General features: G+C 35.5%; 1 protein-coding gene across 2 annotated transcripts in view; it reads left to right on the top strand.

Annotated features, from left to right (window-relative positions):
• TNFRSF19 (TNF receptor superfamily member 19) overlaps nt 1-13,914 on the top strand; it is a 57,615-nt gene that overhangs the window by 11,300 nt on the left and 32,401 nt on the right. For both annotated transcript variants that reach the window (XM_041487445.1, XM_041487446.1), the window contains 4 exons: nt 112-200; nt 768-878; nt 10,118-10,296; nt 12,990-13,075. In XM_041487445.1, coding sequence (XP_041343379.1) covers nt 135-200; nt 768-878; nt 10,118-10,296; nt 12,990-13,075 — 442 coding nt within the window. In that variant the 5' untranslated portion in view covers nt 112-134. The remainder of the gene's footprint in view (nt 1-111; nt 201-767; nt 879-10,117; nt 10,297-12,989; nt 13,076-13,914) is intronic.

The raw sequence follows: 13,914 nt of genomic DNA, 5'->3' as shown, positions 1-13,914 counted from the left end.
TGACAGATTGTATTTTGACATGCCAAGTGTCATGAAGTACAATGGACATGTGACTTCTGCAATTTAAACAATGTAAATATAATTTTTTTTTTTCTTTTTGCATTTTTCTAGGGAGAAAGGTTTAATCACAAGAAATGGATGCTAAAGGATTACAAAGAGATGATAAACTGAAGGTGCTTGTCATTTTACTAGCATATTTGGTAAGTTAAAGATTAATATTTTTCCTCCATGTTGAAAAAATTGTATTGAATACAGAAACTGTGTCTTTTGTTTTACGCATTGCTGTTAACACTAAAGATCTTCAAATGCTGCATGCAGACAATGCTTACACATTTTATTGATTTGAGCTTAAGCTTGATCCACTGATTCATATAATTTCTGGCTGCTCCTCATACACAATTACAAAATTTTACCTTGTGAGCATCTTCATGGATGAAGGAGTGAACGAGAGCAGAAAATATAGGTGAATATAGTGCTGTGGAGGTGATGCTGCTTCACTTCAGAGGTGGCCATCTCTTACTCCAGTGTGCTGTGTACACACTTTAGTGCTTGGAGTATTCAGTTTATGGACAGATTGTAGCACAGCACACAATTACCTTGCCTGCTCAGTGTACTTCGCTCTGGCTTGCTGTAGAACTAAAGGGTAATTAATAAATCAGAAAGTTATTTTTAAGATCACATGGAACATGGAATTTTTTTTTCAGATTTAATATATTTTGATGAATTTAACTTTTTTTTTTGTTTTGTTGTTGGTTTGGGTGTTTTAGCTAAGTAAGGTAATTTGTGAGACTGGAGACTGCAGAGAGCAAGAATTTAGGGACCAGACTGGAAACTGTATCCTCTGCAAACAATGTGGTCCTGGAATGGAACTCTCAAAGGTAAAGAAATCATGCTTTCTTGAATTTACTTTATTTCTGATAAGTGCATTTATGTATTTGATCTAAAATGATGGATATCTGTACTTACATGAAAATATGTACTGTTTTGGCATTTAAGCTCTCTGCAGTTTTTCAAGAACCATGTTATCACTTTCATTTTACATTAAATGAAAGTGATGGTGCCACTACTAAAGTAGGCAGTACCATCTGGATGGGCTCTCAAATTGTTGTTTGAAACGTGAGTTGGTGCAAAAAAGGAGAGGAAAAACTACAAAGGGGAAAAAAATACCTACCTGGAGTTAAGACTGCATAACCTTACTCTGTAGAAGAGAATGTGAAAAATTAATTTCAAACCAGTGATTGGTACAGACTGCTGACATGGAGTGGCTTAATTTTTACAGTGCTGACATTCACAATCAGTTCCAGATTTTGGGTGACAAAGTTTAAATATTTCATATATGACTTTTTTGTCTTAACAGAATGGTTTATAATAAAAAGGTCATAAGTAAATAAATACAGAATAAGATTCAAATGACAGCTAATATATTTCCATAGAACGGGAGGGAAATAGGGGATTGTTCTGTTTTCACTATGTCTGTGGTTGGAGCACTTTAGGAAGCCAGATTCAAGTCAGGCTTGAACAATTTCTTTGTTTTACAATTCATTAAAAATGTTATAAACCTAATTCTTATCTTTATGCCATGTAAAGTAATTGAAAAAGTTGAGGCCAGAAAAAATACATAACAATATTTAGAAGGAACATAAGAAGTTCTTTTGATTTCATGGAGAAGGAAATACTATTGTGAATCTTACACAATTGCATTTTGCTTTTATAACAATTGCATTTCTTCCAAAAGAAAATGACCATAAAGGTTTTTGAATTACTAGGATTTTAGGACAGTGGAAATGAATCAATGGAGATGAATGCTGGCTGTGATTACAGGCTGGGATTCAGTAGAACTAGAAAGTTCACTTGGCAAAATTTTCAACAAAATTCCAAGTCTGAATGCAAGGGGGATCTTAGTTGTGTTCAGTTCATGAGCAGGGATAGAGAACAATGAAGGAAAACACAGCTGAAAGGGAGATATATGTTGGGATTCATTAACTCAGCTATTGGAGGTGAAAGAGGCAACAAAATGGGTTATGTGTCTTGGGAGACTGGATGTCTTGAGGGAGCAAGAGAGGAGACGTGAGGATGGTAAGGCAAAGGGTGCAGGGTGGTGTCAGGAAGGGTGAGCAGACCTACCAAGACTCATGTATGTGTAAAACCCTTTCTTCAGTGTCCAGCTCTAAACTCACATCGTGCCCATTGTTGGAGTGTGAAGCTGTGACCCTGACATAACTGTGCAGTCAGATCCATACCTGAGAGGTGGGGCCATAAAGAGCATGCAGAAGGACAAACTCTGTCTTGTACTTCTACTGATAGTGTGAAAAGGATGCTGAAGGTGAAATTTAGGGTGTTTAAGGGAATTTGAAATCTTTATTTTGAAGATTTTTTTAACATGAACCATTACTAAGTTTGGTGTGTATGTGTGTTCAGACTGCAGGGGGAAAAAGAAGCTTTCAGTTTATGGCTCTGTAGTTCCTATTATGTTCAGCTCTGAAAAAAAGCACAAGTTAAGTATTGTGGCTTGTGTGAGATTTGAAGGGATTTACTGAAATTGAGTGACACCTTTTCTCTATCTCTTGACCCCCTATGGTGATTGTTCAGTGCATTAACAGAAATACTTAGTTTCACACTTTAGTGGGAATCCCTTTGTATGTTGGGCAGCATTAGTTAAGGTTTAGTCATACAAGCAATGCTCTTAAAGCAGAGATTTAGACATGACTTACGACATGGATGTGGTTTAGTTTGGATTTTTTCAGATTTGCCTTAAATTTGAGAACTCAGATGTTCTAGGGGGTGTTTTAATTTTAAAGGCACTTGTAAATGTGTCATTTTGTAACAGTGGGCCAGTACTATGTGCATTTATATAGTCAGATAATATACTTATCTAGCTGGCAAACAAAAGCCAAAAGCATAAAAACTCAGACTCACAGTAATTACACTCAATTTAATAAAGAAATGCTAAACTAAAACAACAAGATTATAGTTTATAGTAGTACACTATTGAAGCTATGGTTTTGCTTCACTTATTTTTGTCTACAGTCTGATAGTCCTGATTCTTCTAGGACTAGTTTGGTGTTTTTGAAAATAGGAATGTTTGGTTAATATCACTATGCAAGCAATTACTTCTCACAGACAGTAACAGACTTTCAAAAAATATTTTTTCTTCTATACTAGAAATGAAATAACAGATTTTGTTCAAACCTAATTGATTGGAATCATAATTTCCTTTATAAATAGAGGTACAATTCTCTGTGAATCATAGTGAAGGATGTGATGCTGTGGCTGTAACTGAAATGTGGTTGAAAGTAGTCATGTAGAACTACAGCTTGAAGCAACAAATATGTAAATTCAAAGGTCAGAACATAAAGGGAAGAGGCATTTAATGATACACTTGAAGTAATTTTACAGCCCAGGAGAAGTTATGTTTGCTTGGATTTTTTTACATATGAGAAAGCAATGATATAATAATGCTATAGTTTAATAACAGTTTCTTAACACTAAATAATATGTCAGTTTTGCTATTAAATATTTAGTGCTCCTGGATAAAACTAGATCTACTGCTGGATGTGTGAGCATGATTGTGTGTCTAAGTGTATAGTAAAATGCAATGTTAGTGGTGGGGTTTTTTGTTCAGTTCGCCCTGAGATTTTTAAGCAATTGACAGGTTTTGTTTTTATATTTGTAACAAAACACATCAGCCTGTATTGCTGAATGCAAAAGCCCAGCTTTTCTCATCTTGTGTATGAGAAATTGCTTTATCTCAGTTACAGTCTAAATATGTAGTTTTCTTTCTTGTCACGACTGACTTTACAGAAATACAGGGCAAAAACCCAGCTGTACAGACTGCATATATATATGTGTGTGTATATACTTATTTTTACAACTTCAGTTAGACATATATAACTTTGTTGCTATATTCTATGAGCGTTTCACCTTTTTAAATGAGGGAAATGCTGTTGCCCTTTCTCAATTTATACATGAGACACTAACATAAGTCACCTTGCCAGTGGTAATGCAGGAATATTTTGGTAGAACAGAGTAGACAGAGGCCATAGAGCGGAACAGAAGCTTTCTCTTCACAAGGCACCATATAGACAAGACAAAGGGTGATGGGCACAAATTGTACCAGGAGAATTTTTTTTTTTTTTTTTATAGTGAGAACATTCATTCACTGAAACAATCTCCCTAGAGCCCCCATTTCTGGGAGCTTTAGGGATGCAGCTGGACAGGGTGCTAGATCATCTCAGATCAGCTCAGGTCCTTGACCCGTGAAAGTTTGATTCTGATGTTGTTTCAAGGTTCCTTCTAGCATGTCTGTTCTGTGATTCAATGGTGAGTCTTTTAATTTTGATTGCAAACCAATGCTCAGTCTATTGGATTGACCTTCCTGTATAGGTAAGCAACTTCAGACACCCTTGATAGCATGAAACAAAACTAGCAAAAAAACAACCCAGCCTTCTTTCATGTAACTAATTTTGGATCTAGACCATTCTTTTCAGCTTTTGCTGTCACAGTTTAATGGGGCTCACTTTTTCAAAAATGTTCTTAATTTTTTTCCTTCCAATAAGAAAGAAATAGTATTACCTTCAGGTTTTCCTTTCTGATTGCCTATATACTGTTCTAACAACAATGCTGCAATGTTACATTAGCTTAGAACTAAAATCCATTTATCACTTATGCTAGTTGTATTTTTATTAAGTACTTTTAGCATATTGCCATCAGAAAAAGGAAGCTTTGTTCTTGTATCAATAGAATTGATGGGGAAGAGAGTGAAAGCTGCTTCCCATGTTTTTTTGCTTCTTTTTGTTAATTTAAAAAAAATTCTGTATAGCCTTTTCTTCTCATAAATGGGTATTTGGTAATGTCTGTGAAGCCTTTGAATCACTGAATTAGCTTTGTTTTCAGTGTGTGTAGTCTTTGTTTCAGGTTGTTTTTTTGGGTTGGTGGTTTTTTGTTTGTTTTTTTGGGGGGGGGTTTTATTAGGTTTTTTGGGTTTTTTTCTTTTTTTGTTAAGCAGGGCTTTCTTCTGGGGTGGGAGACTGAAATGGTTGTGTTGATTCAGAAGGAAGTGTTTGCTTCACATGGCTCAGCATTATTGCATTTCTCATTCATTTAGTAGATAGCAAAGCATCACATAGTTAAGCACGAATCATTTAATATCTTTTATTCTTTAAGTGGCTTCAGTTTGCCAGTGCCTGAATAGTCATTGGTTTGGCTTGATAGTAACAGCCTTTCATCTTATCTCATACATGTTTCTGAAATAAATCAAGCCTCATATATTATTGAAATTTATACAAATCACAATTAATGCAGAATAAAGAAATGGCATAGTTTGTGTTTCAGCCTTTTTCTTAAAGATGGTCAAGTACAGAAATGAAAGTCCTTCCAGTTCTTTCACCATCATTTTTTTTAAGTTATCAGCTGAGCCAGTGCACTGAGCACAATACATGACAAGGACAGAATAGAAACCAAGAGGTGAAAGGGAGAGTGCCTGAAGCCAGCGCTGCCATCAAGTAAGCCATGATAAATAGTGTCACTGGGAGACAGCTGCTGTGCAGAGAGCTGGTGGGACAGAGGCAGCTCGATGGCTGCTGAGGTGGGGCTGTGTATCACAGCTTGCTTCCTTCTACCAGGTATATGATGAAGAAAGAGGAGACCTGCATGTTGTCTCAGAAAAAGGAATTGTGAATTAAACAGGCAGGTACTGTCTGAAGCTTCTCCTGCATGTGACAGTCCTCACACAAGGACATCAGAGTGCTGTGCTGCGACTGATGTGTTGTCACAGTGAAGCCACCGAGAGCAGCTGCTGCCATGTTTAGCAGTCACTCTTAAATTTTCAAAGCAATAGAGGTGCTTGTGAGAAGCCTGCCAGATCTCAGCTCAGAAGAGGCCAGCATGTGTTTCTGGAAACTGAAGCAGCTGCATGTAGGCATGTCAAATCATCTTCACTGAGAATGAAACTCTTGTGACCCTAGCTGTGCACTTTGACACAGCACTAAGTCTGATGTTTGCAGCGTGCTGTTGCAGCCTGTCCTGCTCAGAGACTTCTGCTGATAGACCCAGCTCATTCTTGGATTCTAGATGAGGCTGACCGACAGCCTGAGTTACTTTAGGAAGCTAAAACTGTGTGCTATTTAAAAAGGCCATGTACTCTAAGGTATTAGGAAAAGCTTCATTTCCCAGCACCAGTGTAGTGCCGCAACCTGTTACGTGACCCGACACCAATTAAATGTCTTAATGCCTGGGAGACTTTTTCTTGAGAATACCAAGTATTCTTGTAATCATCATGGCATAAGTGGAACTGCTTTGGCTGTGTTGTCTAGGGATTTACATAGTTTGTGGATAATCAGTGGAACTAGAAACAATTCTAAAATATACTTACTTGCAGATTATGATCTTAATGGTGCCTGAAAGCATTTTTTAAAATGAAATTTGAGGTTATTTTAATTGAAATAATATTTAAAATCTAATTTACTCTTCATTTACTGTCTGTGTTGGATTCAACTTCTAGGGAAAAACCATACCACTTAACTCCAGTATCCTTTATAGTCTGCTCAAGTTATGGTTGTTCTGTCTGGATCGATGTTTGGGTAGTACATAGTGAAAGAAAACTTTAACAGTGGCCTGGTAGTTCTTGAAGAGGTGTCTGCATTATTCTGTGCTTTTAATATTTTTAGCTAGAAACTAAATTATGATTTTGGTTAACTAGTTTGCTACAGATTTCTAGGCAGCCTTGATCAGTCACCCCACTTGATACCTCAGTGAAACACTTCTGAACAGAGTTGTTCTGGAGATACATAAGTCAAAGGTCAAGAGATAGCACATTACTGTGGTAGTGAAAGCTGTAGAGACATCAAGAAAATTGAGGTGATTTGAATTTTGCAGATTTTTTTGTGATTAACTTAAATTCAGTTTTCTAAAGAAGTGTTTGAGTTTTATGGCTTGTACTGTGTATCTTTTGAGAGAGAAAATTTTCATTAATTGAAAAGGGAAAGTAGAAAGGGAGGGTGTGCTAAGTGTTCTTCACAGCAAGCTTTGCAACAGCAAAAATAAAGGCAGTATATATTTGTGCTCTTTTTTTTCTGGCACAAAAATAAAAAATGCTTTTTTGAAATCTAGCTGATCGCTATTACAAATTTTATTTCTCTTCTCTGCAGTTCTGAGGTCAAATGCCACAGGAGATGAGCTCTCTTTTAAAGCTAAGAGTGGGAGGATGGAGAGGGTGAGGGGGAGTTGGGAACTATTCAGATCTCATCAGCCATAAAACTTGACAGCTTTGTAAATAGAACACAGAGAAAACTAGTGTACATCAGTTTTGCACATGCACTGATAAAAAATGAACAGTCAATTGTTTGCATCTTTGCTGGACTGCTAAATTATAAAGTCCAAGATTTCATAGGGTTTGAATCCATCATCTAAATCATATCCTTCAGTTTGGGGAATGTGGTTAATTATGAGTACAGATCTTTTTGAAGTTCTGCCTGGTTTACAAGCTTAAATATTTATTTGCACCTGCCAGGCAGTTAACTACCTCAAATATTATGTGAACAGAAAAAGCACATACATAAAGTTTTACTTGTTATGAATTGGTATCTGCGGAATTCCTGGCAAGGACTTAGAAGCCGTCTTTGAAAGGATGGGAGACTGTAAGTTCCTTGGGCAGAAGATTTCTTTATGTTGCATCCACCATTTTTATAGTTTTAAAGTAAACTATTCCATGATGCAAAGGATCACTGGGATGTGTCCATACATCCAGCTATAGAAAAGCAGATCTGATCTAGAAACAATTTACTCAGCTTGGTAGTTTGGGCCAGTGAGTGAAAGCATTTAATTCTGACTTTTGTTCTTTTGTTTCTGGCTTTTTTTTTTTTTTTTTTTTTTGATCCAAAGCTTCAAAGGTAGTCTGGAAAGGAAAACTTATAATTAAGTTAATTCAAGCCTTATATTTGAAAGTTTGATAGAACTTGGGAGGGACTGATTCCAAGTGATTTATCAAAAGATCCAAATGTAAATGGTTTAACTGAGTGGTATAATATATTCCATAATGCTACTGTTTTGGTAAGCTAACTAGAAAGAATAGGTATTTAGAAAGAGTGTGTTAAAGATTAATGATATTCAATGAAAAAGTTTATTTATACTTAGGGAGAGCAAAATCTAACACAAGTTTGTCTGGTTCCAGTCCCTGGTGATAATCATGTAGCTTTGTATACAGTCTTAGAATTACGTAAATGAAATGGAGTGTAAAAATTAACACAGGAAGATGACATGGCTTTGGCATTGATTTCTAGTAGAAACTTGTCAATTTGAAATAAAATTGTATAAAATGTTCTATATCCAAAGTAAGTAAAAAAAAAGAAAATAAATATTTTTATATTTTTTAAAAACTTTTTGCCTACCAGCTTTAATATGGTCCCAGTATATCACAGGAGGACTGTGCTGTTCAGTGTATGAAACTGTAGGATGTTTTTTGTTTTTGTTACTAACTGCAATGATTTGCCTGTCTGCTCCTTGATCTGAAAAATACTCAGTAGTAATAAACTACATTTCAGCTAAAAGAAAGCAAAACAAAAACTAAAAATTATTGACTAAGTTTGTGGATCTGGAGACTAAGTTTGTGGATCTATTTTTACTGTCTTTTTGTAGTTACTTTCATAAATTGTTCATTTTCTGCATACTTGAGGGCTTGTTCTTCAGAGAGTAAAGTTTATACTTAGTATAAACAAAAATTTAAAATTCTTAGAATGTCCTGTAAAATGCATCTGAAGTTGTTTTTTGTTACTTTATCTTTTCAGGTTAGAGGCCTATTGGCCAGCTTGATCACAAAGCTTCTCCCATAAATGCTTTCTCAGCACAAAGCCTTGGAGAATCCAAGTGTGTTGGATCTTGGACAATCTGAGAGTGTTTCTAAAGTTTAAAAGCTTGTTTTTTGCAGCAGATTTGGTTAAGTTGGTGACTTTGGAAAAAGTTTTTATATGCATCAAACACATGCATCATGCATGTTTATATTCATCAAACTGGTGGAAACCTCTGAAGTTGCCCTAGTTGAAGATTTCCTGCAGCTTTCCCTCTGGGAAGATGCCCTATTCTTCCACTGAAAATACATAGGAGAGCAAGGTCCCAATATTTTGCCTTTCCTAATAAGTTCTTTCTGGCAATTTGTTGCATTCCCCTTGCAGTTTTACGCTGTATCACTGATGCATCAAATCAAACTTCAGAGTACTGAGCAAAATTGATAGGATATTTGGATGATAAGAGGGAATAGTAGTTCCTACTAACTTGATAACTCCTAAGAAGTTGCTTGATAGTTCTTGGTAATCAGTTCATAGGATTCAGTCCCCAAACTTTTTACATATGGCTTGGTATTCATCTTTCCAGCTTGTCCATTGTATTAGGTGCCCTTTTGCAAATGGATGGAAATAATGCCTTTAAACTGCTAAATTTGGCAGAAATAACCAACCATAACAATATTACTTGTATAGTAAAATATTGTGCCTCCCTGTGATCTGCAGATCTATTAAACTTTTCCAACAGTTTGAGAACTGTTTGAGTTCTGAAACTGTAGTGGATTGAGTTTTTGAGATTCTTAGTGGCTAAGCAACATTTTGTGCCTAGCTGATGGTCATTAACCAGCTCTGGTTTATTTGGTAACAGAAGTCCTAAGCTTTTGAAGATCAGTGCACTCTCTTTGGCAATTAACTTTGTTCACCTTAGCTATGAACCTTAATATCAAAGTGCTTCTTTGCTGTTTTTGTAACTGAGTAAGTGCCTTCATACTTCACTTGTCCCAGTTTCTTCTCTTTCACATGACTGACCTAATTAAAAAACAGACAGCTCAATAATTCTACCATAAGCTAGTAATAATGAAACTGTGGGAGTCCTTGAAGCCCTTTATCATTCAAATACACAGTGGTTTCATGAATAAAGTGGATGACTAAGTATTACTTATAGAAGTAAGGGAGATTATTAGCAGTGGAAGACACATTTGAACTTGCTGAAAGGCTGGCTTTTGTCTTGAGAAAGACCTACTTTCAGTAATAATTACACCAGGTCTTCATTTTATCCCAGCATTCTCTTCTTGTTCACGCTTTCAGTGACTGAATAGCTTGCTATTGCTTGTTAATCCCTGCAGGAATGCGGCTTTGGATATGGGGAGGATGCACAGTGCATGACATGCAGGCCAAACAGATTCAAGGAAGACTGGGGCTTTCAGAAGTGCAAGCCTTGTCTGGATTGTGCCTTGGTTAATCGCTTTCAGAAGGCCAACTGTTCTGCCACCAGCAATGCACTATGTGGGGACTGTTTACCAGGGTAAGACCATTTCTGAAGATGAGACTTGAACAAATTCTAACCTAATTTAAATTAAAATTGTTTGTTCATGTTTCCTGGATAAATGTTGGTACCCTTTGTGTATGTATGAAGGTCCTATGTTCTAATCTTGGCCTTACTGTATTATCTGAGCACATAATTTCTGAATTGCAGTAATAATTATCTACGAAAATGGTTTGATAATTAACAACTTTGTCTGTGAGAGTATTGTCTGTACAGCACCTGAGCAAAATACTTCAAATAGTGTTACTGGTGACTTAGTTCATTGTTATAAACGTTTAAACATCTGAAAACATACACTACTACCTCCTTCAAAAATTATCACATTATTTGCTTGCATTTTTCCCCTCCTTATGTCAATGCCTAATAATTCTCATGCACATAGATTCTTAAGTCAAAAGCAGTGGCTGTGGTTTACTGTCTGAAATTTCTTTCACCTTTCTTTTCTTCAAAATTCATAAAGCATGATCCTAGCTGAAAATCATAAATTAATCTGAAAGAATTGTTTGCCAAAACTGCTGTTATAAATCAAGAGCCATGCTTTGTTTGTTGTCCTGTCATCCCAAAACTCTGTTACTAATTTTCTCTGTTTATACTATTAAATCTCTGAAAAGCTATTCTGTACATTGTTGCCAACTTCTGATGTTATAAACACCTGCCATGAATTTGTAAAAAGACATTTTTGTTGCTTTTTTGAACTGGTAATTTAACTGAGAGGAGTAGTGTATGAGAACTGATTTGCAATTGTAACAGCCTTTATATTTTCAGAGTATATATTTGAGACATGCTTACAAGTTCATACATTTGTTTAGTACCTATATTTCAGCTGTTTTATTTTACACACATATATATATATATATATATATCAGTTTTTTTATTTTATATATATATATATATATTTTTTTTTTTTTTAATACCAACTATCAAATACCTGAACACTGTTGAAGCTTCTGCCATTATTTCTTCTCAAGCTAGAGGTGAAATCTCTTCATTTAAAAGCACCTAGTGCAGGTTTGGTAGCTAATCTTCACTTAAGTCACTGCACGAGAAGGTGCAGCCCCAGGCATTATATATGTTACTCACAACTACTTTTGATACTACTTGCAGCCACATGGTAAATTGATTTATGCTTTTATAGCATATTAATATATAAGTATTATAGGGCTTACTTGGTTGTCATCAGGGAGAAGATTTTCTTCTTCTGTAAACAATATAAACTGAATTTGGGAAGATGAGAAAGAATTAAAAAAGAAGCCACATTAGGACATTAATTAAAGGTAAAGCTAAACTGGGGGACATGGGAATGCTTCTCAGTATTCCAGTCAAGAATGCCTCCTAGATAGTTGTGCTGAGTGTTTTCAAATGAGAGCTGCTTGCACAACCTGAGTTTTCTGGCAGCAAAGCTGGAAACAGGAGGAAGGAGGGAGGGAGTCGTGGCCATGGCAAGGGTAGTCATGGGACAGCTGCTCTGGATGTTCTGAGTAACAAAACTTTAAAACACACCACCACTCAAACTTTTGTTTAGATGCTGCCCAAACAAATGGAGGATACAGCTAGCCTAACCAAATAGTTTAACTGATGTTTTACCTCTCAGCAGTCTTACTGATTTCTGTTTTGCATGGGTTTCCAACATGCCATTCTCTATTGTTCAGCTTCAAAATACTACAGTGAGCAAGTCAGCTAAAAACAAATATTAACACATTTTGTTCAGAGTAAATGATCACAGTGACCCCCTCAGTCTTGTAGCCTATGGATCTGTTTCTGTTCACATTGATAAAGTGGGAGTTTTTTGAGCAGTTGGAAAGCTGTTTGCATTAGCTGATAAAAGCTTCATAGTTTAATGGCATTTGCAGTGTTAGGAATATAACATCAGTAGTGTTAGTACCTTTTATTTAATGTGCACTAACACTACAGAAAAATGTTCATGTACTCATCTTGAGCAGGCCACTGTTGCTGATTCTGCCTTAGTACTAATGAATGTTGAAAGATAGACAGACCTATTTGGTCAGAAGCTGTAGGTAAGTTCTTTAGAGGATGTCATACATAAAAATTTGAAATAGAGCATTCTAAAGTTCTGCTTTTTCTTTGATGCTACTCTTGTTCTCTGATTGGGTATGTAGGGTTTTGCCAGTCACTGTAGTCTGTATGATCTTCAAACATTAGCTCAGTAATAAAGTTCTTGAAGGGTCTTTAAATAAAATGTCATGGATATCTGGCCTGTTATATATTTTTAGAGGTGATAATTACCTTGTAATATATAGATCAATTGCTTCACTTTCATTTTTTAGACATGTAACTAAGCTTGCATAAGGTAAGTTCTTAATGTGGGTCATGTATGTTGTGATCTGTGTGGAAAATGGGATATTGATTTCTGCCTGAAATCTCCAGAACTGTTTATTTCTTCTGTGAATATAAGATTATAGTGACCATGCATTTGGACTAACAGATCTAGATGTTTTCTTCAATTTATTTTTGATCTGTCTTGTACTATTAATTAATAGCTACTGTACTTTTATTTACTTTTATTTTCTTCTGTTTCCTGATTATTTACATTGAGACACAGACTGACAAAACTTGTAATTATAGAAGATTTTGTTAAAACATCTGAATTATTTTATGAGGAATAATAACTGGTTTTGATTAACTATTTTTTTTCACATTCTTTTGTCTTCTAGATTTTACAGGAAGACTAAGCTTGGAGGCTTTCAAGACATGGAATGTGTTCCTTGTGGTGATCCTCCTCCTCCCTATGAGCCTCACTGTAAGTGCTGGTTTTCCTTTACAGTGTTTTCTCTTTAAAGCCTGGCAGGGAAAAAAAAAATACAGTCACAGTTACAAACTCTTTTTTAAAATTCATTTTCTTGTTAGTAAATGATTTTGTTCATACATTCCAGCAGGTCCAGTACCCACAAATAGCCAGTCCCTTGTGGATAAACATTCCTGTCACAGCACATGGTCAGGTAGTCTTGGCTCCACTTCTGATCTTGTCTTACAATTTTTTAATTTCTGTGTTAATGCCAAAAAAAAAGCAATCTTCCTAGACCCTCTGACAACTATCAGGTAGGATAGTATCTTTTCCTGACACCCAAAAAGGTATTTGTTGATACGTTTAAAATAACTTTTATACTAAGGTTCCAGTAAGAGAGAACAATATAGACAATAACTTTATATTCTTGTATACTGTTAAAAGGAAGTAAGTAATTGGCTTCTCTATTTGCTTTTTGCCAATGAGAGAATTAGAATCTCTTCAAAAGGAGAGAATTTCTTTATTCTGTAGCAGAAGCCTTGTTACCACTTCTTCCAAAACTGCTGGTGGTCTACATTGCATCATGTTTTTAATTCAATGAAAAGAGTGAACTATTCTTTTTCTGTTTATTGCTGTCTACTTTATAAAATTAAAAAAATGCATGTGATTCAAAATAATTATGTGGAAAATCTTGGGTTTACTTGTTTGTTTCTGTAATGGTGAAATTATGTTTTATCCATTTTTCCCCCTAGTTCAAACCAGAACATTTGTTTATAGAAAGAATAAATTGCCAGGTTCCTAAAATGCTTTATGCTACTTTGATAAATACACACAGTCTCTTATAAATATAATTT

Source organism: Pyrgilauda ruficollis, unplaced genomic scaffold (genome assembly GCF_017590135.1).
Source record: "Pyrgilauda ruficollis isolate IOZ18807 unplaced genomic scaffold, ASM1759013v1 scaffold8, whole genome shotgun sequence".
Classification (NCBI taxonomy): domain Eukaryota; kingdom Metazoa; phylum Chordata; class Aves; order Passeriformes; family Passeridae; genus Pyrgilauda; species Pyrgilauda ruficollis.
The sequence above is the reverse complement of the archived record's forward strand: the minus strand, read 5'-3'. Positions and strand labels throughout refer to the sequence as shown.